We start from the raw sequence: 27,507 nt of genomic DNA on the forward strand, positions 1-27,507 counted from the left end.
ATATTTATTCATATGTTTTAAATCAAAGAGTAAATATCCTTTAAGGTTATTATTACTTACAAGTTTACATATGACATATCAGCTCACTGCAAACAAAGTAATGTCTTGCAACAGTAATTGAATGTGTGAAGCATATACATGCATGTCCTCCTGCCTTCCACCTGGGGAATTATCAATATATCTATCCGCTCTAAATTTTTGCTCTTCCACAAGCTCTACTTGCAGTGCTTGAGCATGTCACATAATAAACTACCTTGAATTAATGGAAGATACTTTCCACTAATCTTTAATAGTCAGGCTGTTATGATAATGTGGTAAATCATAATTTGGAGATCTGTCTCAGAAAAAATATTATTTGAGTCTTTACTCACCTTACACCCAAAAAAACGTATATAGTTGCATACCAAACCCAATTTGTTTATCTGATAAAGCATTTCTTAAATAGTGGTTTGTAAACCAGATGAACTTCAGGGACATTCATAGTCATCAAACTGTTACATGCCCACTGAAAATGAAAAAGAATGGACTCTTGTATTACAGCTTAAGTAATGGATGCCTTCTTTTTGTTTCCTAGTCTGTGTTCAGTGCTTTAATTGTTCTTGAAATGTTTTCCACTTGTCTATTTTGATTCTTGTGAGTACTAGAATAGCTTTGGCCTTTTAAAACATTTGATTGTTTTTTTGAGAATGACTAACACAGTTTATTGAGGTTCAAAATTAATGAAGAAAATTAAAGAAATGTATCTTCATTCATTCTGTATGTTAGTGTTTTAATTACCCTTAGGATATATGGAAAAAAATACTATTCTTTGTCTTGGAGAAGGTAAGAGTCTAATTAGATAAATAAGGGTTATCTATGTGGAAGAACTAGAGAATGAGAAGAGAGCTTATGAGATTGAGTACTACATTATGCAGTAGAGTAGCACGTCATCTGCTGCTGAGTATGGTGCAATAACATTGTGTAACAGGAAAGTATGATCAATATCTGCTTAAAATTAAGGACAATATTAGCACTATATTGCTTTATTTTAAAGTAAAAATTAGAGAACTAAACACAAACTATAAGTACAATAAAAGCTGATCTTTCTAGTTAAGCAGAATAATACATGTTCAAGCATCTGCTAAATCATTAAATACAAGAATATAGGGTTTTTCTATAATCTTATTTTTCTTTGGAAGAGTACCTCATTTTCAAGAGGAGAAGTTTCTAATTGACCACTTCTTTTAAAATAAAACAGGGTTTTTAATGTATCCCAGCAAAAAAATTATTGCTTCAAAAAGTTCTCTTATAATTTAGTTTGAATTCCCTTTGTCATACTGCTTCTAATATTGTACATTGACCTCCTTAGTTATTTTTCAGTGTTTGTAATCTTTTCTTAGGTCATCTTTTTTCAAGATTAGGATTACTTTGTTCTTTTCTGTGTTTTTCAGCCTTTCTAAGCTTTTATTGACACTCCTGTAAGTGTTGGTGGCAAATGTCTGGGTTTAAGAAAAACCATGAAATAAATATTATAATAAAAGAGGTTATGCCTTTTCCAACAATGTTTTCTAATCATTTTATTCTGTTAGTTATTGTGAGATTCTGTAATCTCAGTTTCTGAAAGCCCATTTAGTTGATTCTTTGCCAGATAGTTTTTATATTTTAGAATAGATTGCATGCACACTTTTCCTCATAGAGTCTTATTTTTGTGAAGTATTTTGGTGTTTTCAAATAACCTTGTAGTAATAAATGTAAATTACATTGCTATGATTTTCCATATTTATTAATGATAATTAGTATTGTTGTGTTCATGGTCACTTGAAAATTGCCTTAGTTCTTCTATTTAGTTTTTAAACTGATGGCAGTTTGTACGAACAGTTTTTCCTGATGTCTGTATTTCAGAAGAATGCATGAGTATTTGTTTTATAACCAGATTTGTTTCTGTTTTTTCAGGTCATATTTTAATTCCCGCAATTTATTTAATGGAATTATCTGTATCTTTTGCATGTAAGCCTATAGGTTTCATTAAATTCAAAAAGCAATTTTGAGATGTCATGTGCTCTTTGGCTGCTCAAGGCTGTTTTATGTTTGTTGCTTTAAAAATCACATGGGATGCAGCTGATGCTTTACAAAGTACAACCAAGCTAATCATTTTAAAATAGCTTTGCTGTTTTCTTTCCTAGAGTAGGAGTTTAGGATCAAATACTTAACAGAAAAAGGAAAATAAGAGACTTTATATGTAGGCATCTTAGTGATTCAGTTAGATACAGACATTCAAGCTGAAGTTATTAATACATGCAGCCTTTTTGAATAACACCTCTTAAAATTGATTATATAGTGGTCACTGATATTTATAGTTAGTTTAAGGATGTTTCTCTTTCATACTTTAGATATTGTCCATGACCCGTGCAATAATTTTACCATGCTGTAGAGCAAGATCACACCTCTTGCAATGAAGGTAGAGGGTACTTTCCCCTACACCTCCAGAAAAAGGAAGTTACTTGGGAAATATTGTTTGGGTGATTTAATAGTTACTATTAATTAAGGTCATCGGTTGATTGGGCATAGGTTGATTCTGTTCAAAGTCAACAACCTAAAAAGATAACCATGAACTGTAATATATTTCCTTTGTGAGGATTTAGGGTAAGGAAGATAATAAAGTATTTTAAAGTATTTACAATATACTCTTAGAACCTTCATGATATGGCACACTTGCAGAGGGATTTTTTGCTTAATTATATGAACATTAACGTTTATCATTACAGCTTGCATTTTATAATTCTATTTTAAATACATCTGGGAACTTTCAGTATAGTAGTACTTAATCTTCCATTGGGTGGTTGGAAATTCAGGTTCATAGCAAGCCACATTAACCTGATGCTTGTCTCAGTTTAGTCAATTAACATTTGACTACCTATTCCATTGAGGATTCTGAGAAAGTTTTATAGTCCTTTGCAATTACTGTTTAAAAAGTGCAGTCTTTCTCCTTACAGAACTCGACTTTTTTTTTTACATTTTTTACTGAGTTTTTATGGTAGAGATAAAGGAGTATTCATTCAACAGACATATGAGAACTAACTATATTCTGTAATTAGATAGTCCCTATTCTTAATCAACTTAGAAGTTTAGTGGGACAGACAGGAAAATCAACAAATTGGTTATGAATAGAGTATAGTGGAAGCACAGGGAAGATGGAAATATCTGGATAGATTCCTAAAATTAATATGTCATTTTTGCCCATATGGGCCATCCTATTCTGTTTCAGTTTTATTAATATTTCATTTATTTTAGAGTATTTTGAGTCTTTTTCTTTTCTATAATTTTTAAAGAGACTATAGGCATCATCTAGTCTGACATGATTATTTTCTAGGAGTTAGAACCAGAGCCTAGAGAGATTTAGTGACTTTAGACGAAGAAACTAATGCTTCTTATAAAGTGTGATATCCAGACCAGCAGAATCAGTATCACCTGGGAACTTGTTAGAAATACATACTCTCAGGTTCCACTCCAGACCTACTGAATTTGATGTGTTTCAGTAGTCTGTGTGTTTAACCAGCCTTCCAGATGATTCTGAAGCATGTTCAAGTTTAGGAACCACTGTTACAGCTCATTGATTCTTTGTGCCTCCATCACTAATCAAGGTCACTGTTCTAGAGAGCAGCTATTATTGATGCATGTGTTTTACCTCAGGGGCCTTTCAGTAAAAATCAGTAAAGAGTACTGATAGAGTTAATTGGTGATAAAGCTGGAATAAGAGCCTCCAGTCTAGCATTCCTTCCATCATTCAGTGTTACTTTTTACCTTTTTAAATCCCTGACAGCAACTTATTTAGTCTACAGTACTGATTCTGAACCCCTAGCTTTAAAAAGGCTACAACCCTAATTTAAGCATCAAAGTAAAGTAAATAAATGAACATATTCTTAGAAAAGCTTCTTAGGTTTTTCTTCAGCTTTCTAAAGAACTGATTCTGAATCTTCTCTGGATTGTGGACTCCTGTGGAAAACTGATGAAAGCTATAAACCTTTTCTTCAGGAAAAAAAAAAAAAATGATGTATACACTAGTCCCCCCTTATCCATGAGGGATATGTTCCAAGACAATCAGTGGATGCCTGAAACTGCAAATAGTGCCTTCATATGCTGTTTTTTTTCCAATGAAAACATATGTGTGATAAGGTTTAATTCATAAATTAGGCACAGTAAGTGATTAACAACAATAACTAATAATAAAGTAGGACAATTATAACAATGTAATAAAAATTATGTAAGTGTGGCATCTCTGTCTCAGAATATCTTATTGTATTGTCCTACAGATAACTGAAATCGTGGAAGGCAAAATGCAGAAAGGGGGGACTACTGTACACCCATGAACAGTATATTATATATAATCTCAGAGACTTCTGGTCTCTCTTGAAGCTCATGGACCCAGGTTAATAAGTGCCTTATTTTGATTTCTATGGGGACTTTTATTTCCACTTAACTTTCAGATTCTTCCTTTCCATTTTCTGTGACAATCATTTTTTGAAAGTTTAGAATGGACTATCCTGCATCCCCCACGAATACATAAGCTTACACATGCGTGTACACACATACGTAACTGGTGGGTGCGTATTTTGGGAAGACTCCTAGGTTATTTGGAGGGCATGGGCCAGAGCTTCCTCTAGTAGTTCCCCACATACCTTTTTTCAGGTACATTGAGTATGTGTTGAACAGAATACAGTAGAAACTAATGGACATTAAAGAGTCAGATTCTTTCAAATAAGCAAGTGAAGGGATTGAACATTCAGCAAACAAGGTTCTGATAACACAAGACTTTGGAGACCTGGTGAAGTAGCAGACTTAATGAGATTACTGTGCTTTTACTCTTCTCTCCTCCACCTGCCTATTTTGCAGGGGAGTTGGGGGAGGCAGGCTTAAAAATGCAGAGACAAATATGGAAGCACTTTAGAGAGTAAGATATGAATCTGAATATTCTAGGCATTAGTCCTTGTTCTGGTATTAGTATCTTATGCTTTTGATTTTTACCATATAAGATGTTTATGCACTCATTATGAAATTCAGACTACTATGTCAAATAGCAAAATGTTTGATAGATGTTTAAAGTATGGTGCAATTATGGAACTAAAATATTTCCTCCCAAATATTTATTTTCTACGTGCCACTATCTGTCTTCCTAAATATGTGAGAAAAGTTTCGAAATTAACCAAAAAATGCTTTCTGTGTGTATGAGATTTCAGGAAACTTTATAAAGTAACCATAGAAATTATTTTACTGTTTTGCATTAGTATTGCCAATAAAATTAGATTACTTTTGATAAAAAATTTAAGAGATAAATGTACTGAAAATAATGTCCTCCAATGCAAGGAACATTGTAGTTCATGAGATCTTTAGTTATTGGCATTTTTGTGGGATACAGATTAATTAGTAATATATTAATCACATGTCCTATTTTATGTAAGAGAATTTAGATAGTATTTTATAATCACTTTTTGAAAAAACTGCATAGATTATAATGTCTTTTTTCCTCTTCTCTTCCAGGATCGAAGTAGAATGTATGACAGTTTGAATATGCACTCTTTGGAAAATTCCCTTATCGATATTATGAGAGCAGAGCATGATCCTCTTAAGGGTAGGTGACTTTTTAAAAAAATATGTTTATATTATACACCAATTTGCTTATCTTATTAGTTTTTATATGAAAGTGAACCCTAAGTAGCACCTATATCCAATAGAAAACTCTGTTATACATTTATTAATGAGAATCTTTGTTTTTATGAAATGCCATACTTTTTCCTTTGTTGCTTATTGTGAACTCACCTCCCTTGACTTACAATTTAAGGAAAATTTAGTATTTAGAGATATGCTTCAGTTCACTGGAGAATGAAGAATGGATCTAAAAGTATACACTAGTCACTTTTCTAGAATTCTTTCAAGTACAAAAATACCAAAAATATTTCTTGGAATACTTGTATTCACAATTTGCAGTGATTCCAGCCTAGAATTATCCCTAGTTAACCTCCTTTCTCTATTTTTCTTCTACTGTCATAGGGTTTTGAAAGGGGGGGAATATTTTATACTAACTTCTCTGAGGTGAAAAATAGATTTTCATAGAAGTTGAGACAAATTAGGGAAAAGAACTGGCTCACTTACCCTATAGTAGCAGTCTTCACTAATTATTTATACTATTTGAAGAAATTTCATTAGCATACTTCTTTTTGACTACATATTCTGTGTATAAAATGAAAAGCGATTATTATATATTTTTTATACAATATATCTCATTGTCTTTTATATCAGTGGTGAAAATCTACCAAATTGTCTATTTGAGACATGACAGTTACTATTTATCTATTGCTACATAATAAATTATCTCAAAACTTAGCAGCTTAAAAACAGCAATAAATATTTATTACCTTAAACAATTTCTGTGAGTCAGAAATTCAGGAGCAGCTTAACTATTTTATTCTGGCTCAGAATCTCTCATTGAATCAAAATCATGGATTACTTTGTAAATTTTCTCCATTTTTAATTCTATAAAGCCAAGTTAGAATTCTCTTTCAAGATTTGGCCTAAAAACTCTATAAACTTCCATATTGGCAGGGAGGTGGTGGTGATGTGGGGCTAAGTTAATAATACTGACCACATATCTAACTATTTTGTTCTGTTTATGGATTTTGCTTGTAAAAAGAATTCCTTGTCTTTTTAATTCCTTAATTTTAAGGAGCTTGAGAAGCTGAGGGGATATTAGCGATTATTGATTTTGTGTGCTAATAGTAATTTCTCATACAAACTTATATGTCAGGTTTTTGGGGATGTTTGTTTGAGTTTCTTTTTTTTTTTTTTTTTTTTTGCTTCTAACCAAAATTCAGCTTAGTTTTTTGAGTATCTTTGTATAGGGTCTTGGTCTTTTTCACTGTTATGCTGGCAGTTTCAGTGGTTTGTCTTAGATCCACCATTTAGAATAGAAGCCAGCAGCTTATGATTAAGAAGTTTCCTGTTTATCTCCTTGGCTTCTCAAGAAAGAAAACTTTTAGAAACTCTAATACAAGATAAAGTCAAGATTATTAACTGTTACCAGTGGATGATAAAAGTTTTTCATTGTTGTTTCTCCCAGTCTTTTTTTTTTTTCAAATGGCTTTTTAAACATGTTAGACAAAATGTTCATTGTGGCACTGTTAATAATCTCAGTTTTTCTTTTTGCTAGCCTGAGTTATAGTAAAAGTGAAGGGAAACCTAAAAAGAGGACATTGAAAAGGAAATGGAAGCATTATAAGGCTAAGGGGAATTATATACACACACATACACACACACACATGCATATATACATACACACACACACATATGTAGATATATATGTTTTTTAATCTCAAGTAAATTCAAAATTTTTAAGTTAGGAAAATTATCTTTGGCTGTGAGAAGGGGAAAAACATGCTCACTAACTACCTTTAGGACTCATCATGGTGACAAGTCTCTTCATATTTACACAAAACATGTGGAATATTTTATCTTCCACGTGTTTTATGATGGAATTTTTAAGAAGAGAAAAAAAAATTGAGAAACTTTCTCTGCATAAAATAAAAAAATAAGACTGATATTTTTATAAAGCACCATCATATCCCTATTTAAAATTATCTTGGTACTAAGTGCTGCCACTTTAAGTCTTTTTTTTTCCTTTCTTTTCTTATTAATACAAATTCCACTGCCTCCTGGGATATTATGTTGTATATTTTCTTTCTCCCCATACTCTGATTATTGTACTTTTTTCTTTGGACTAGACCTCAGTAGAATCTTCTAAATCAAGGTGGTAGCAAATGGAATAAACCATCCAGGGTTTAATACCTGAATTTGTTTTCCTTCTTTCCATTACTGTTCTTGAGGGCAGTATTTCGCCCTCTGTCTCATCTCTTGTTTCTTACCTTCTCATCCCTTTTAGGAAATCCTGTCCTCTGTTTAATTAAAAAAAAAAATTATTTTCCCCTAGAAAACAAAATGAATATTATTTTATCCTTTTTAAATGCTGTTTACAAACTAGCCATTTGTTTTGTTTTTGTTATGGGATCTGATGAAAAAGGAGAAGGGAGTTGGAGGGTAAACTTTTAAAATGAATTGTTTCTCTTTATATTAATGGTGAAAATATCTAGGAAAATGAACTTGCGTGAGGAGAGGTATTAGTTATCTCTGTATAATTATCCCAAAATTTAGCAGATCAAAACAACAGTATACATCATCTCACACAATTTCTGTGGGTTTAAATTTGGGAGCAGTTCAGCTGGTTACTTCTGGCTGAGGATATCTCATGAAGTAGTAGTCAACATACTAGCTGAGGCTGCAGTCATCTGAAGGCTTGACTGGAACTGGAGGATCTTTTTCTAAGATGGTACACTCACATGGCTGGGTGTTGGCAGAAGAACTCCGTTTGTTGCCTCATGGACCTCTCTACAGGGCTGGAAAATTTTTCTTACAACGTGGTTGCTTATATCCCCCAAAGTGAGTGATAAAAGCTCAAAACATATGCCCCAATGTCTTCTATGTCCTAGCCTTAGAAGTCTCATACCATCATTTCCACAACATTGTTAACTGCATAGATCAGCTCAGCCCAATTTAGGCCGAGTCTGCTATTCAACAGATGTGAATACTAGAGGCTGGCTACCACAGAGGTAAAAGGCAGAGTGGTAAATTTGTATTCAATTCGACCCTCAGTTAAAGGAAAAGAAAAATTAGTCAAGGTGAGACTGTCAATTGGAAGAAAGCAGTCAAGCAGATCCTAGAATGCTAAGTGGCAGGTTCCTGACCTAACTGAGAACTGGGTGATTGTGCTAACAGAAGCACCTTCCCTGTTATCCTTGTTTATGCCCAAAACACTTCACTGCAGCTTATTTGCCTTTTCCTCCTCCCCAGTGTTTTTTCAGGACAGGAGGGAACCTCCATCGTTTAATGTTAATATTTTCATGGTCTGGCATAGCAGGTGGGAAGGGTCTAGTCTTGTTGGAGTTACACAAATATGAAATGATGGCAACCCAAGATGGAATGCCGAATGCACTTTACTCAATTAAGTGTGTCTGTTTTTGCACAAGTTTCCTAGACACTGACTGCACGTTGTCGGACACAGACATAGTGTCTGCCCTCATTGTATAGCCTACTGGGGAAAGAGAGATTCCTTATACAAATACAATATACATATATCTACTGTGTGTTAGAAATACTGTGGAGGAAGATTATGAGGTGTTTAGAGAGATTATAAATGGAAGTACCTAATTTAGATGTGGAGTAAAGGAAGCTGAGACCTGAAGCATTAGCAGCACAATGATGGAAAAATATTAGGAGAAAGTGTCAATTAGACAAAAGAACCAGCATGTGCAAAAGCATGGAAGAGATTGTCACATTTGAGGAACTGAAAGGAGGCTAGCCCTGGCATAGCTTGTTTACGGCTGCCTGATGCCGACTGGGTGTAACAGGGCGCAGTTAACACTGTCGAGAGTGTGCTATCTTTTACTATGAATCGTGAACAGTGACACACTGTTAAATGCTTGCTTTAGTATGAATGGCACTGACCCATCTGCTTTATTTATTGTGTAGTAGTTTCTCTCCATTAGTATCCTATTTTCTGATGACTGTCTTGATTCTTGGCAAATAATTTGCTTTTCAAAGGAAGATCATGGATTCTTTAAATGGTTAAAGTAAATCATGCTTTGCCAAGTACTGTTTTATAGTTTTTCAGTTTTAGTTTTGCATACCTATTTTAAATAATTTGTGATTTTTTAATATATGTGTATATATATTCATTCCCCCTTTAACAAAAGAACAAGACAGTGATTATTAAGCTCTTTTCCTTCCCTGCCCCCAACAATTTGTAAAAAGGCTTACTGTGTGAGTATTTTTGCCAGAAATTGCTTGTATCATTCCCCAAAGTATAGGGACAAACAAAAGTACTTAATTGTAGCTCATAAAAGTTGATTTGAAAACTCTAGGAAGAAATGTAGTTTATGTAATGGTTTTGGGGAAGATCTGTGTCAGTAAGTCATAATGCCTTTACCAGTGTTTCATGAGCAGTTAAAGAGAATTAAGGAAAAAGAATTTAGAATGTGATTTTACACCAACAAATGTCTAGAAGTGGATGCGTTTAAAACTTCTTATTTACTACGTTTTTGTATATCTAGTGTCATTTTTATTACCTGATTGCTAAACTCCTATTTTTTAAGACTCCTGAAGTAAGAAGCTCTGTTTATCTTAGGGCGTATAAGCCCTAAGAAAATAAGGAGTTATTCCTGTAAGGTGCTGACTGATTATGGTAGTATCAAATTGCTTATTTTCTTCCACTTTTCCCTCTCTTTCTCTTCAGCTGACCTTAATATAAGATTACAATACCAAGTCACAAAATAACTTGTATAAATTTCTAAAAGTCTCCATTGTGAGAGTTTATATTTAGAATTTAAGAACTGTTGAGCCAGACAGAGGTTCTCAGACACTGAGACTGTGTCAACCATGTGGTTTTCAGGGCCCATCCTAGAGGTGGTGTAGTTCGTGTGGGGTGTAGAACATACCTGGAGAAACTCTGGTATAAGAGAGCAATGGTAAAGAGGTCTTTAAAAAGCTGTGAAAGTTTAATAGCATTTATTAAAATATAGTACAAAATAAAACAAATACCAATAATATACATGCCAAAGCAGGTATGTCATCTGCTCTTACAGGACTCTTTCTTATTTCCCCTGACAGAGAAAAAAGGGTGCATTTCTCAAAACTGAGTTTACTTTTTCTTCAGCCACTGGTGTTTTCCTGAAGTCGAAAGTTTTACAATTGCCAATAACAAAGAAAAAAGAAAAAAGAGTATAGAAGAAAATCACATATATTAGATACATATCTATCTTTTTAAAGATACGTATCTCTAAAGATACGTATCTTTAAAAAGATAGATGCTGCATATGCATTCAGTTTTAAATGAAATGTTTCCATTTATTTTAAAAAAGAGTAAGTAGAATTGACATGTTCTTTTTCCTTTATTGATTTTTTGTTTCTTTATTCTATAGACTCCTGGCCTTTGATAGGAAAAAAAATATTGTTAACTTTTGTAGTAAATTATATTTATATAGCAGCCATATATATTTTATTAAACATATTCTGACTTTAAGAGGCGATTACTCTTATAATGTACATGGAATCTTAATACTTTACCCTTCCACTGCTAAGAATTGTTCATCTTAGTGAAAGTACAAATTATGAGTTTGACTGGTAATTGAGAATATCTGTAGATTGAAAATGAAATTATAAAAATGTGGTTGTGAAAGTTTTTGTTTTAAAAAAACTTACTTGAAATATGGCATCATGGGTAGAGGTAAGTTTTGTTTTTATTCCTTTTTACATAGTTGTCTTTATTACAAACTGTTATTAAAACATACTTGAGTTTTATTTCTTCCAAGCATCTTTGAATATTTAGGTAAATGATTTAAATTATGACAGACTGAAATTGTTTTCTTAAAAACTAAAACCTATCAGACAGAAACTACAATGAATTTTATTAAAATCACATTTATTTATTCAGAACATATATGTGCTTACTGCAATCCTGTTATTCACCACAAAGCATCTTTCATATGTTTATGTCACTTGTTTTAAATGGAAAGTAGAACAACAAAAAGAATGTTTCCTATATATAACTTGCAGTGATAAAAGCAAGTAATTGGAATAATTAGGCTTATGCATTTTAACTACTTATAGTATTTGAAGATATGTTGAAGAATCTGTTCTGAAGATTTTTTTCTCCAAAATAATAGCATTTTATCCTTTTTAAAGTATTTGTTTTCCTGTTACAAAAAAATAGTATTCATTTATTAAAGAAAATGTGGAAACACTAGGAGAAACAAGTTTTAAAATCATCACTATCTCACAAACTAAAATAATCATAATTGATATTTTGGTGTATAATTTGTCCAATCTTTTCATTCTCTATTTATAAACTTAAAATATTTGCAGTAATTAAATCTTTGCCTTCCATCCAACCTGGTTAACTTTTTTAAAAAATTAGTTTAAAAATATATTTACATAATTTTGAAAGTCAAGTAGTGCTATAAGTCTTATATAATGAAAAAATAGAAGTCTCCTTCCTCTTCCTTGTCTGTCCACTTCAGATCCCTGCTCCTTACTGGTAGCCACTATGAGCCTTTTTTTTTGGAACTGATTATGTAATTATTTGTAAATAATATGCTTGTGCTTCTATATTTCCTACATTTTAGGTATTATATGTTGATATTCTAATATGACTTAATATCCTTCAATATTTCCCCTACTCTGTCCTCCAAAATAAGAGCACTTTTGTTTAAGTCAGGGATTGTATTACTGAAATAAGGCAAATAATATTCATAGATGAACCTTGTATGTTTTGTACTATAATGTAACATTTTCTTTGTCACAAAGCTTTCTTTTTCTTCAAATTAATCATTATCTTTTTTAGTTTATTTGCTTAGTTTTCTAAGTATTTATCATTAATTCATCCCAGAATTTGTCCATAGACTGTAAAGCTTCTTTCAGTACATACAAACACATCAAATTATCATCCAGATTGTTTGTTTTCATTATTGCAGTCCTATATAGCAGTCATTTTGGGACTTCCATAATCCTAGGAATTCCTTTTTTTCTGTGGAATCCATGTCCTAATCTCCATGTCCTTTCTTTAATGACTTACACCTTTGTTTTTCTTTGATTTGTTGGACCTGTGTTACCTTCCTGCTAATGGGACATACATTTTGAGACCCTATATGTATTAAAACGTAATTTTTCTACCTATATAATATGATAGGCCACTATGGAATTATATATTAGCAATTTAGAATATTGAAGGTATGATCTTTTAACCTCCAGTATTGCTTTAAGTGTGGCATCATTCTGAATCCTGTTCATTTGTATGATTGCCTTGATTTCTTTTTTTTGTTGTTGTTGTTTTAGCTTTTAGGATTTTTTTCATGCCTGTGGTTCTGCAATTTCATAATAATGAAATGTGTATCTTGGAATGTGTATGTGCATACATACCTTCCTTCCTACCTTCATTTTTTAATTTATTAAGCTGTACCTTCATTGGACCCTTTTAATTCAGAGGTTTATATCTTCAGTTCTTGGAATTTTGGGATATTATTTCTTTGATAATTTCTTCCTTTTTTTTTTTTTGAGATGGGAGTCTCGCACTGTTGTCCGGGCTGGAGTGCAATGGCATTTTCTTGGCTCACTGCAACCTTTGCCTCTTGGGTTCAAGTGATTCTCCTGCCTCAGCCTCCCAAGTAGCTGGGATTACAGGTGTCCACCACCACGCCTGGCTAATTTTTTGTATTTTCAGTATAGACGGGGTTTCACTATGTTGGCCAAGCTGGTCTCAAACTCCTGACTTTGTGATCTGCCCGCCTCGGCCTCCCAAAGTGCTGAGATTACAGGTGTGAGCCACCGTGCCTGCCTCCCATTTTTTAATATTACCTCTTTTTGGAATTCCTGTTCCTCAAATGTTAAACATTGTATAGTCATCATCTGTTTTTCTTTTCTGTTTTCCATTGTTTTGTCTCTTGTTTTGCATTTCAAGAGCTTATGTTTATTTTTCAAATCTTCCGTTGAGTTTTTTGTTTTAAAAATTTTTGCGAATTTTTAAAACCTCCTTTAAAAAATTCTCAGAACTTTCCAATTACATCTTGTTCTTGTTGTTTGATCTTATTTCTCTGGAGGCTGTTACAGTGTTTGAAGATTATTTTCCCAGTTCCTTATATTGTCTGTGCTTCTTCTAAGTTCTTTTTTATTTGGTTGTGTTCTCTTTTTTTCTCATGTTGGGGGCTTCATCTTTTACTGTCTATTCATATTTAAAAGTAAGACACAAAAAATGGGGATTGGAAGCTCAATGTATATAGTTGAAATTATCAACTGGTAATGATTGTAGTAAGTCAATCAGGTGAAACCCTCAGCATGCCTGTGTCTAGGTCTTTTCTTTTGTTCTGGGAAATGAACATGGATGTGGGTCTTCTAGTCTTCTGCTTGTGAGCTGTAGGCCTAGCTGCTAGCCTTCTTAGATAAACCCAGGAGGGTTCTTTTAAAAACTAACAAGCAATCTTAAACCTTCCTGTTTTTAGTTGTACCCCACTTTTACACACAGTTATAACCAGAACTTCTGATTTCTGAACCTATCCAGGTGTGTACTGCAGTAAATGGAGTGTTACTTGATGGCGTTCCCCATATATACACTGGCTTAGGTTTGTGTTTCAGTGATTTCTGGTCTACAAAGTTAGTTACCATTCAACCATTCACATTTACAGTTCCCAGAAATTTGATGACTTGGTTGTTTTATGATCCTGTTCCAATGTCTTTATCCTAATGGGGTTATGCTTCTTTAAAAATCTTTTTTTTTTTTTTTTTTTTTTTTGAGACACCTCTTTCAAATCTTTTTAACCACCACGTTAGGGGTTTCGGAAAGCAACAGAGGTGAACACGTGTATTCAGTCCTTCGTGTTCAGTTGGCAGTGTCTGTAATCTGTAGTCAACTTCTACCTCATCATAAAGACTCTTATCAAGGGTAGATTACTTTTGTGTTAAAGATTTGTAGAGAATCAACTTTCTTTTTAATCAGAGCACTCTTTTCTTATTTTAGATTCAATTGTTTGTTCTTTTTTTTTTTTTTTTTTTTTTTTTTTTTTTTTTTTTTTTGAGATGGAGTCTCGCTCTGTCACCCAGGCTGGAGTGCAGTGGCGCGATCTTGGCTCACTGCAACCTCCACCTCCCGGGTTCAAGCGATTGTCCTGCCTCAGCCTCCCAAGTGACTGGGACTACAGGCACGTGCTGCCACACCCGGCTAATTTTTTGTATTTTTAGTAGAGACGGGGTTTCACCATGTTAGCCAGGATGGTCTCGATCTTCTGACCTCGTGACCCACCCGCCTTGGTCTCCCAAAATGCTTGGGATTACAGGCCTGAGCCACCACGCCCGAACTATTTTTTTAATATATATCTTTCACATAATCTTTCACATAAGACTGTGTCATGGGAGCAATGGCCACATGTGTTTTTGCTTTATCTTGAATCAGCATCTATCATGATGACACACAAATAGGAGGAGCCCAGTAAATTACTGGTTAAATGATTAAGCATTTTCTCATAATTCATACTCTTCAAAATATTGATTTAGAACTTTAAAGAATTACTGTATATTGTATCTATACATGTGAAATAGTTTGTATAACCATTCTTGTATAGTTGAACATTTAGGTATTTCAAATTTTTAAATAAAATTGAATTAGCTTTTTCTGTGTTTATTTTCATAGCACAAACTTCATATGCTTGTTTCTGAGGCTGTAAACATATATTGCCAACCTAGGTTTGCTTTATACCAGTTCCACTGGCAATATTTTGTTGCCCATTTGCTATTCCTACTGGTTATCAGCATTGCTTTTGTTTAAAACCCTTTTAACAGTGAAAAGTTTTGCAACCATTAACTCAACTTGATTTTACTATTAGTTGAATATATCTTAATTAGTACCACTTTTATTATAATAGGTATATAATAATACATTATCTTACTAAATGATTAATGACTTAAGTTTTGTCTTTTATTATTGTTGTCTTTTGGGATTACCCTTTTCTTGAATCAAACCTTTTTGGTATTCTATGTTCTTTGGTGTTTCTTGGTAAATTTTCTAGTATTAATTGGGTAAAAGTCTTAAAATATTAGGTCAAAAAATTTATGATAGGATTTTGATTTGAATGCATTAACTAGATTAATTTCAGTTGAATCTAAAGTAGATTGATGGCTTTTATTAGATGTAGGTAAGGAATGATTCTGTTGCTCTCTTTGGATCTGGTACTTTGGATCTAAGGGTCTTTTCTGCGTTTGTATGATCTTATTCTTAGGCTTTTATGAGGCATGCATTGAAATTTGGGAGTGTGGTCAGGAATGACTGTCCTGCCCCTTGGATCTGAGCAGAGATTGGAGTTATTCAAGGTTGGTAATGACCACATTCTAAGTGGATTTTACCAGACTTCAAATGAACCTTTTTTTCCTAATTGGATTTGGAAGTAAAGGTAAAATGTAGATTATGAAAACAATATTGGAAGAGTCTGTCAAATGAGTGGGGGCAATGCTTTATTTAAAGCACTTAATTAAGAAGTATTAGACGTCTTCTATTAAGGGTATATGTGTATTGTGTGTTTAATAAACACATACAGTATATAATATACCATACATATCATTTATTGAACAGTTGATACAGCTAAGCATTGTTCTTGAGGACTCTACGTATATGTATTAACTCATTTAATTTGCATGACTAAGAGGTAGATATTTACCCTTATTTTACAGTTGGATGACTGTGGCTTATTCTTAATAATTGTCTGCATTTCAACTGCTAGTAAGTGGTGGAACTTGGTAGCTCTTGAGTTTGTGCTTTTAACCACCGCACCATACCGTCTGCCTTTTGATCTGTTGCTAATTCTAACCTAAACTCTTTATGATTCTAATGTGATTTAAATGTTTATTTTTCTTTTAAAAACAATTGGCAGAGCACATGGCATTGTTCTTTAGCTATGTTCTCATCACTGAAGAGTGAGTTAGCATCATCAACTGAATATTAGGGCTTTGGAGTTCATTTCTTCTATTAACTCATTAAAAAAATCGTTTAGAGAAGGGAAAAATTTATCTTGGCAAAGAGCAACAAGCAGGACTTTTGCAATATCTCTCCCCACAACTTCCAATATGTAAGAGATTTAGAAATAAGCTGAAAAAAAGTCTTGTTTTATGATTTTTTTTTCATTTTCTTAGAGAATATCCTCCCTATGCCACACATACAAACACATATTAAGGTATTTGTGTTTTTAATTCAGTCCGTAGTTTACATAGTAGAATGAAATACTTGATTTATCCATTCAACAAATATTTGAGAGCCTATTATATGCTAGGCTTTGTTTTATATGCTAGAGAGTATGAGAGACTAAGTTACTGCCTTCATGGATCTTCTGTTTTAAAGAAGTATAGAGACAGAAAATGTTAGATGATAATCAGTACTATGCAGAAAAAATATACTATCAAGGGGATAGAGAAAGAAGCTGCTATTTTAGACAGGATAGTCTGTCATATTATCTCTTAAAGACTTGAATGAAGTGAGGGGTGCAAGCTTTGGTCATATCTGGGCAAATGTATTTCAACCAGAAAAAAAAGGAAGTAGGAAGATCCTGAAAAGGGATTACCTGGCATGTTTGAGGAACAGCAAAGAGATCAGTGTAGCAAAAATGGTAAAGGGATATTTGTTCCAAATGTAATCTGGTAATTTCTCTAAACAAGTGATAAGTTTTATACAGTTGTCATATTTCTTAGTATTTTTAGTTGCTCAGATAATACATTTAAAGTGGCTAACATGAAGTAAGGGTTTTTTATACAGTTGTCACTTGGTAACCATTGGGGCTGGTTCCAGGACCACCCAGGGATACCAAGCTCTGCAATGCTCAAGTCCCTTATGTAAAATGATGTACTTTTTGCATATAACCTGTGCACATCTTATTGTGTACTTTAAATCATCTCTAAATTACTTATAATACCTAAAACAGTGCCTGGACATCACATTTGTGTGGATTCAATGTCATATCGTACCTGGTGCACATCAGATTCAGGTTTTGCTTTCTAGAACATTTTGGAATGTTTTTTTTCCTGAGTATTTTTGATCAGGAATTATATTTTAAATATAATTTCTTGGTTGAATCCCATGAATGCAGAAGCCCCAGACACAGAGGGCTGACTATATATGTTATATACAAATTACTATTTAAAATCGTAATAGACGAAAAAGACAATTTTTAAGATACGATAGATCCTCTAATTATTCACTGACACCTAAAAATGCATATATTTTTTTAAATTACTTATTTTAAATTTCATAGTATCTTAATGTGAAAGGAGCAGTGTCAAGAGCTAGTGTATACTTTTTATTTATTGATATATTAAACCATTATGAAATTATCATATTTTCACAATAATAAGCAATTGCCTGGTTACCTAAAATTTAATTTGCCCGGGTTTTTTACTAGAGGACTTTGTTTGTAAGCTTAGGTTCATTAGGGACAACAGAAAACTCCTAAGTGGCTTGAATAAGATAGAAGTTTGTTTCCCTTACCAGAAACATTAACACTACTAGAATAGTATGGTGATTTTCATGGATTGAAGCTCCTTTTTATCTCATTCTTCTATTATCCTGAAAACACAGTTTCTGCCTCATGGTCTAATATGGTTTCTTCACTTTAGCTATCACATCAGCATTTCAGCAAGCAAGAAAGAGAAAAGGAGGGTCTTTCCTTTTAAGGATACAATACTTCCCAGAAATTGCACATAGCACTTTCACTTTATATCCCATTGGCCAGATCTTACATTCAGGGGTACACTTACCTACAAGAAGGCTGGGCTATGTATGTAGTTTTTTGGTTTTTTGGTTTTTTGTTTTTTACTCTGGGAAGCTCTGTATCTATCTAACTTTGATGACCCTATTATTGACAGGAACAGGTAGGTATTAGTGTACATCTATCAGTCACTGCACCACAGGTCTTTTAAACAATAAGGAGAAATTAGTTTTATAGTAATGTGTTTTTTTTTCTATTTTTCTATATTAAATCTTAAATTATCAAATACACTATAGAATATTCTGTGAATTTTTTAAGAGATAAAATTGTCCTACAACCAACCATATATACCTTTATGTTATCAATATAAAGTAATTATTAAGATAGTGATTAAGAGTGTGGAGCCAAACTGCTTAGGTTCAGGTTCTGCCAGTGCTACCTACCAGTGCTACCTGCCAGTGGTATAACCTTGGGCAACTTATCTATTTAACTTTTTGTGATATAGTGTTGTCATCTTAAAATGGGAAGATAATAATACCTAACTCATAGGATTGTTGTTAGGATTAAGTAATTGGTTGTAAAGAATGTAGAAAAGCTCCTGGCTCAGAGTATAGCCTCAAATGCTGTTAGTTCTTACTATCAATTGGCAGGTTCTTAGCGAAACTACTTTTAATAATACCCTAAGTAAAACATAACTTTAAAAGTTAACCTATGAAGAGGCATTAATGTTTCCACTGTGGTAGAGAAAAAGACTCATCTTTAAAAATGAGTCTAAATTTGCTTATTTCATTTTGGAGTATGTTATTACTTATATTGAGAGATTTTCTTAGGTAGCAAGCTGTAGTATTTTAGAATATGTATACATGTGTATACAATATATGTTCTTTTGCAAATAGTTATGTTTTTCAAACTTTCCACAAAGAGTGTGCCTTTTAAAAGTCTATTCAGAGCCATAATATCAAAAAACTATTAGCAGTGAAAATATTTTATTACTTGTATCTTGGGGTAAATAAATGAACAGGAACCTATTAAAGAGTAATTATGTGACAATTGAAAGTTGAGGATCTTTCAAGGTGGAACTAGGCTTCATGTTAAGGCTTTGCTTAATTTACTTTTCCAGGAAGTCTTGCCTTAATCCCTGGGCCTGATTACTATGTACTCTGTTGTGTTTTTTTATATAACATTCTATACATAACTCTTTTAGCACCTAGCATATTTTATTGAAATTGTATATTTGTGTCTATCTCCCCTACCACATCATAAGACTGTGTCCCACTCATGTTTACATCCTCTGCATCCTACACACTGTCAGTATCGTAGACTTAATTAACTTACTATGCTGAACAGTGATACAGGTTGCCACTTTGTAGGAGTTTTTTTTTTTTTTTTAATCTTAAGTCAGAAATAACAGTAATTTATTCATGGCCTTAAATTGTTCTCCAAATTTGGCCATCTGCAGCAAGATGTTTAGAAATAGGCATATTTCCAAAATAAGCTATAATACTTCAAAGTAACGTTCCGTGTTACTGAAGTACAGTTTAGGAAAGCTGTGCTTCCTGGCTCTTTATTGTTTACCTCCCATAGGTATGCTTCTATTTCTCACTCCATACCAAGGTATCACAACAAGAAATTTACTTGTATGTTTTAGAGTATGACAACTTTAAGAGGTCATTTAGTTAACTCATATCATGCTGCGTAAAATGCAGGAGTAAATAAGAGATGGTAGATAATCCTTTTGATAACACTTATTTTACCTAACTGTGTTGAGTCTGAAATCAAAATGTCCCATAGTTAACTTAGCGCTCAGGTGAAGTGTGTATGTGTATGTACAGGTAACATGTTTGTGTATCTACCATATATATTTATGTATTTTAGTGTCAAAATTGGATTATTTTTGCCACTTACTCTTGTATTAGTAGATGATCAAACTCTTTAATTTCATAACTGAAACAAAATCCAACAGACAATCTCCATCTTATATGTGGGCCTGTAGAGTGTAGAGGGCTTGCTGAGGTGGTAAAGGTAGATGCAGTTAATTTGTAGAGGACTTGCTGGGGTGGTAAAGGTAGATGGCAGTTCATGCTTGCTAGTGTGCTAGCATCCTTGCTAGTGTGCTAGCATATTGTTTTGTTTTTAAAGGGACTGTGCTGAAAATTACTAAAATGTAATCCCAGACATTTAATTTTTAGACATTTTTCAAATCAGTTAAAAAAATTTTTTTTTTCATTTGTTAGAGACAGGGTCTTGCCCTGTTGCTCAGGCTGGAGTGCATTGGCACAATCATAGCCCACTACAGGCTCAAACTCCTGGGCTCAAGTGATCTTCCTCTCTACCTCTCAGCTAGCTGGGACTACAAGCATGAGCCACCGTGCCCAGCCTCTAAATGGGTTTTAATGTACTATTCTAATAGTCTATTAGAGATTCAGGCATTTGAGAAAAATCCTGTATTTTATAATAGACTAAAAATAATGGTCATCCTTGCTATTGGCATTTATTAAGCAAGTGTTATGATGTAAAAATGCTGGATAAACCACAGAATGTTTCATGCATACCTTTTTTCTTCTCCACAGCAATTTGTAATACTGTTGTCCCTTCTGCGTTTAGTAAATAAAAAACTTTTGAATGAAGAATGACTCAGAGGAAATACTATGCTACTATACTCATCAGCTTTAATTTTTTTAATATTTTTAATCATTTATAAACTTTGAAGAAGTTAAATTTTCAATAATATTTGTAATATAAGATGTTTTCATTAAACTAATTTATTTAAATATGACTTTATAAAGCCACATTGGAAAGTTGAGATGAATTTTTCTGCTTATTTTTTATTTTAACATTTTAATTGTTTTTGATTTAGGAATATAAAATTCTCTTTTATTTTTGACAGATCTATAGATAAAATTACAAACAACTTTGAAAAAAATCTAAAAATTCACATTTCATATTAAATTTGCAAGACTAGGATGTGATACATACATTGTTTTTACATTCCAAAAATAAATAAGCTTTATTCTATTGGCATTGCTCCCAGATCACATTGTATTCTTATGATCTACGAACTAAGGTTAACTATTTGTTTCACTTTCAACTTCCAAAGATAATTTTAGTTAATATACTTTTAGTTGAACATAAGCTTTTTAGTTCTTAAGAAATGTACTGTGCTCAATAATTTTCTCTTTACGCCGCCTTTGTTTGTTGTTGTTGTTTTTTGTTTTTTTGTTTTTGCTTTTCAAATAACTCCATAATCTTCAAACTCACCTTTCCTGTCTTTTTAAAGGTCGATTGAGCTATCCACATCCAGGAACTGACAATCTGTTGATGTTAAATGGTAAGTTTTATAAAAACATTTTATGTTTCCAGTTGATTTATGTAAAGATGATTTAATACATGTTTCTCTGAACCTCTCCATACACACAATTTAATCATTCTATGAGTATAAAAATAAAGTTACAACTATTCCTATGCAAAAGGCAGAATTAGGAATCTGAGTGTGTTCTGGCTGGTAAAGCAGCCATTTGTAACAGTATGACTTTAATTCAGTGATCACAGACTTAGAGGCAGTCCTGGTTTGAATATTGCCTTTCCAGTTTCAGGTATGACCTTAGACGGATTACTATTACCTTAGTTTCCCCATCTGTGTAATGAGTATATAGTCTCAAGGTTTATTGTGAGATTTAAATGAGATGTTTGCAAAGGCGTAGAACTTGTTACTTAGTATAGCACTTGTGTTTGTGGTTAAATAAGGAATATACTGGTGACTGTATAAATATTGTGATCACACTAAACTTATTCAAACTAGAAAGCTTACATAGTGAAGTTCACCAAAGTAAGGAAAATAATAAATAAATTTTTGTTAAAGTTAGTTTTCTTTCTGTTAGACAAACATTAACATACTCAGAGTCTCAGTACTTAGCACTTCCGTGGTTGTGGGAGTAGAGATGGAAGATTAAAATATCCTTCACAGGAGTATTTTTAAGTCAGAGGGTGGGTGTGGAGAGGGAAATAGGAAGGGGAAAGAATAGAAATAGTATTAATATTTACTTTAAAAAAACAGTATCATTAGAGTGGCTTGGCTCTTGTATTTCAACTAAAGCTTTGCTGAAATAAGATGGCAATGCAGTTGAGGAACAAAGACTGAAAATAAGGTACATGTAAAGCTAGACTGTGTGAACTAACATTAAGACAGAAGGATGGAAATAAAGTCCAGGCCACGTAGGAGATGGTCAGGGTAAATAGGATTTTCAATGAGAAAAATTGAAGAAGCAGAGCATTAGATGAGGTGATTGATTTAATCATTCAGCATTTCACTGTTGAGTTGTCTAGCACGTGCCAGCCTAGTCTAAGCACTGGGTTATCTAATTAGTGAGAATCCTACAGGATGGTTGTGGTCAGAATTGCCAGGGTACTACTGGGGCCATACTGAGTCATGTGGAAGCAAAGAGCTTAGTAGCCAGTGTATTTGCAACTTACATTAATAGTTATACTAAACATTGTTAAACTAATGGATGATTTTGTCAGTTGGGAAAAGCCCTTATAAATAATCTAGATGTTAGGTTGAAAAGTGTTTCATCACACGGTAGAAAGAAGAGTATTTTATTTCAGGCAAAAATTGCATCTTGTGGACAAGACGGTTTTGTGTATTATGTGAGTAGTCTTAGTAGTCTGTCATTTGGGGCCACAATGCGTACTCAGTACAGGAAGCCAGCCTGGAAATTCTGAACTTTTTCTGGCAAGGTACTAGTGGGGAGAAAAAGATAATGAAACTAGGACATGAAAATGTGTTTACATCGGGAAAAGAAACAATTTGATCCAAAGAGAATTTTTTTTTAACTTTTTTCAGATCGTTGGTTGAGAGTTAAGCAAAATAATTGGGAATATTTGTGGGTTAAAGAAGTCACAACATAATTGGGAATATTTGTGGGTTAAAGAAGTCTTGAATATTAGGGATTTAAATAATTTTAGTAGACACCAGGGTTATTGAAGAGAGAACTAGGCAAAGAAAGGTACTAATAGGTAAGGGGATATTTTTCTTGAGCTATTATTTAACTACGTGCAATTCAGCTATATTCTTAGCATATTGTCTCCCTGGGAAATGTGAGAATTAAGTGATATTAGTACTCCTGTACTAAGTATTTATTAAATGTTATTGACTGATTAAAGAAATTGTATCTCATAGTACATAGATCTACTTTTTGAATTATGAAAGTTTTTTTTTTAAGTATATTGCATTTAACTCACTTGTAGGCATTTGGTTAAGTAAGTTGAATTACTTAACTGACAGGCAGAGCTAATATTGTTAACTTTAAAAATCAGTGTTTAGTAATAAATTTTGCATCAGTCTTTTTTCTTTTTTTTTTTTTTTTTGTAGTGGTGTAATAGTAGCTAGCTCATAGTGGTTGGTAACGTAGATTCTGGAGCCAGATTATCTGAGTTTAAACCCAGATTGGCTTTTTCTATCTGTGTAACCTTGAGCAGCTTACCTCACTTCACTTTGACTCAGTGTGTTTATGTCTAAAACAGAGATTAGCATACTGCCTGACTCAGGGGGACTGTTCTGCGAAGTGAGTGAATTCATTCATGTAAAGTATTTAGAGCAGCAGCTTCTGAAAGTAAATGTTAGCTAAGTAGTGGGTGATGGTGAACAGTGACAAAAATTTATTTGAAAAAGTAAAAATCATGTCCTATAAATACATGAAGTTGGATATGTCTATGTTGGAGAATATAAACTTAAGAGAAAACATAGCTGACATTTTAAACTATTTGAAGTATATTATAAGTAGCCAACAAAGATGGCCCATTTTGTGTTGTTACAGAAAGCCAAACTAGAACTATTTGTTAGAAACTATCTTGGGACAAAGTTTAGGTAAAATAACTCCCAAAAAAGGTAAAGTAACTCTCTGAGGCATTGTTTCCTAAAGTGTGATGCTGTTGCTCCTTGGAGTACCCAAGATGACTTTTGATGTACACAGATACACATTAAAATAAATGCATGACTGTTGCAATTAAAGAACATTCCTTAGAAAATGCAGAACTGACAGAAAGCTGACAGTGATGCTAGCCTTGAGTTTCTTTAATAAAACATACTATTACAATTGTTGGGCCGATATGGCAAATATATCTGTAAACATATCTGTAAAGATTTTATGATTCTACCTTAATAGTTAATCAACAGCTATGGTTAATCTTTTAAATATTCCTTTAAGTAAGAAATAAAGAGAAAATGGGATAAAAGCCAGGAAGTTGATCAAATTCAGTAAAACTATGAAGTGTCTCTGGCAAATCCTTAACTCTAAGCGTCTGTTAACTCAGATATATATTTTTTTAAAAAGAGATGTAATACAATAAATACCTGTATATCTCATGAGGCTGTAGAGATATTTTTAATTTAAACAATAAAAAAACCATATAAATATAACTACAGGCAGTCTCCTTCTGAATAGACCATATTCCCCAAATTAAGTTGAATTGACTGCTGGAGACTGTCACTATTGAAGAATTCAAATATGTTGAAGAGTCCGTATTTAGCATCCAGAAGCACTTTAGGGAAGTCACATTATATAGAATTGTGTAGATTGTTTTAAAACCAAAGGTGAAGTACTTCTGAAGTTAGAATGAAAGTATGCATGTTTATATTTCTAAATGTATAAATCCTAAACACATTTTATTATCAGTAGTTTAAAAAAACCCTGCTTTCCATAGTAGTAAAGAGCAATACAAAATCATGTATCGTTCAAGTATTTGTATTAATATTTGAATTATATTTTCTTTACCCCTTTCTCAAGGAAAATAGCTTACATTTTTATTAGTACATAACGTTTTTCAAAAGAGAAACAGAGCAGAAGTATTGGTGACCAGGAGGGGGAGTGGGAATGGTATTAGCAAGCTAGTTAGAAATGTAAATTTGCTGTGATAACCCACATACAGCTATGTATGTGATAAAGAGCTTACTGTACTTTCTGAGAGGAAAAAAGTTATGTGTATCGTTTAATTAAGAAAATTAAGTCAGTAATTGTATTTCTGAAGGCAGATGCTCTAACTGTATCTATTCAGTCATAAAAATGGGAAAGTGGGGTAGCCATCAGTTCTTTTTTTCTTTTATGCTGGTGGAATGAGTGGAGGAGATAAGCTTTCTTTCGGGTCTTGAAAAGGACTATGATTTAGGGGCCGGGCACAATGATTCACGCCTGTCATCCTAGCACTTTGGGAGGCCGAGGCAGGCAGATCACGAGGTCAGGAGATCGAGACCATCCTGGCTAACACGGTGAAACCCCGTCTCTACTAAAAATACAAAAAAATTAGCTGGGCATGGTGGCGGGCGCCTGTAGTCCCAGCTACTCGAGAGGCTGAGGCAGGAGAATGGTGTGAACCTGAGGAGGTGGAGCTTGCAGTGATGCAGTGAGCTGAGATTGTGCCACTGCACTCCAGCCTGGGTGACAGAGCAAGACTCTGCCTCAAAAAAAAAAAAAAAAAAAAAAGACTATGATTTAGTAGCATGGTTCTCTCCTTAGTTTTGGCTTTTTCAAATTGAAAAAAATAAAAATGTCTTTAGTTTCCTCATCAAGAGAACTTTAACCTGTATTTCCAACTAATTTAATGTGTATGCCTATCCCTTCCTCTAGCTGCAGTAATTCAGTTACCACAACTGTAGCCGAGAGCCAATACATATGACCCTACACAGTTTCTAGTCAGAATATTAGAATCATCCTGTTTTTGTTTTTTGTAGCTATGAATTAGAACCTTAATAAGACGATTTGGAAACCAGAACCAAAATTGTAAAGTCGCTTGTCTTCAGGCTTTTCTCAAAGCCCTTCTTATTTTTAAATAAATAAGGACACACATGTGTCAGTAATATATGTTTAACATACTTGTGCATATGCACATCAACAGGTATGTTAAATAGCTCCTCATGTTATTTTTACAATTCATAAGTGTTCTTCATTTTTATACAAGTTTTTCCTTTTAAAAATCATATTCTAAATGAGTTTGAAGGACATATTATTATAAAAAGTCTTTTTAAAAACATAAGTCACTTAGTTTTTTTCTTAATAGGTAAGTGTTTCTCATAATTCTGATTAAGAGTTATAATGGAACATACTCCAGAAATTTACATAGAAATATTGGTAGGAAAGTGAATACACACACCATTGTTTAGTGTGATGGTGGCAGATTAGTTATTTCCATAACAGGGAATAGGAAATATTTCACATGGTTTAGCTTCATCTGTAGTCAGTTCTATTTTTGGTAATGTAGATACTTGGAATCTGAGAGTTGTCCAAAAAATAAGTAGAATAGCTCTTTACAGGATTCTAAAATTCCTCAGGTATGAGATAGTTGGAGAAATTTTCTAAGTGATTATATTCAAGCCGAGGAATGAAAACTTAAGATGCTATGAAATTTATACATATTTTTACCATTTTAGTATTGAGTAGCCTCAGCTAAGAACATAAACTGGCTATAATATCATTAATTTTCTCAATAGGTCAAGAATTAAGTGTGACATTATGACTTCATCATAATTTCTCATTTGACTTTAAACTTGATGAAAATATTTTTATTTGCTTTGTAAATCTTCAATTCTCTACACCTATGAATGAAATTCTCCAAAGCAAATTTATACTGGATTAATACCATTAGGCTATGCCCAGGGATAAGCAGGAAGCCCAACTGACTCATCCCGTGAAGCGGTTTGGGAACTGTTGACCATTTCTAGGCTTAATACAACTATTCACTCTTCTGTAGTCTATTCTTTTTTTTTTTTTTTTTTTTTTGAGACAGTCTCATTCTGTCTCCCAGGCTGGAGTGCCGTGGTGCTATCTCGGCTACCTGCAACCTCTGCCTCCAGGGTTCAAGCAACTCTCCTGTCTCAGCCTCCCGAGTAGCTGGGACTACAGGTGCCCGCCACCACGCCTGGCTAATTTTTGTATTTTTAGTAGAGGCGAGGTTTCACCATATTGGTCAGGCTGGTCTCCAACTCCTGAGTCCCACCTCAGCTTCCCAAAGTGCTGGGATTACAGGCGTGACCACCCGTGTGCAGCTCTATAGTCTATTCTTGATCACTCTATTAAAATTTCTTGCATCAGTCTGATTTTTCACAGTTGATCTCCCATCACTTAGAGCTTTTTAAAAACTTTTATGTTTAGAAGACCTAGACAACAAAATACTAAGTGCTACTTTCACTCCTATCTGAGGAGAG

General features: G+C 33.3%; 1 protein-coding gene across 8 annotated transcripts in view; it reads left to right on the forward strand.

Annotated features, from left to right (window-relative positions):
* Positions 1–27,507, forward strand: part of CPEB2 (cytoplasmic polyadenylation element binding protein 2) — a 68,186-nt gene that overhangs the window by 9,141 nt on the left and 31,538 nt on the right. For all 8 annotated transcript variants that reach the window (XM_054485956.2, XM_054485958.2, XM_054485953.2 and 5 more), the window contains 2 exons: positions 5,515–5,605; positions 21,592–21,642. In XM_054485956.2, coding sequence (XP_054341931.1) covers positions 5,515–5,605; positions 21,592–21,642 — 142 coding nt within the window. The remainder of the gene's footprint in view (positions 1–5,514; positions 5,606–21,591; positions 21,643–27,507) is intronic.

Source organism: Pongo pygmaeus, chromosome 3 (genome assembly GCF_028885625.2).
Source record: "Pongo pygmaeus isolate AG05252 chromosome 3, NHGRI_mPonPyg2-v2.0_pri, whole genome shotgun sequence".
Lineage (NCBI taxonomy): Eukaryota > Metazoa > Chordata > Mammalia > Primates > Hominidae > Pongo > Pongo pygmaeus.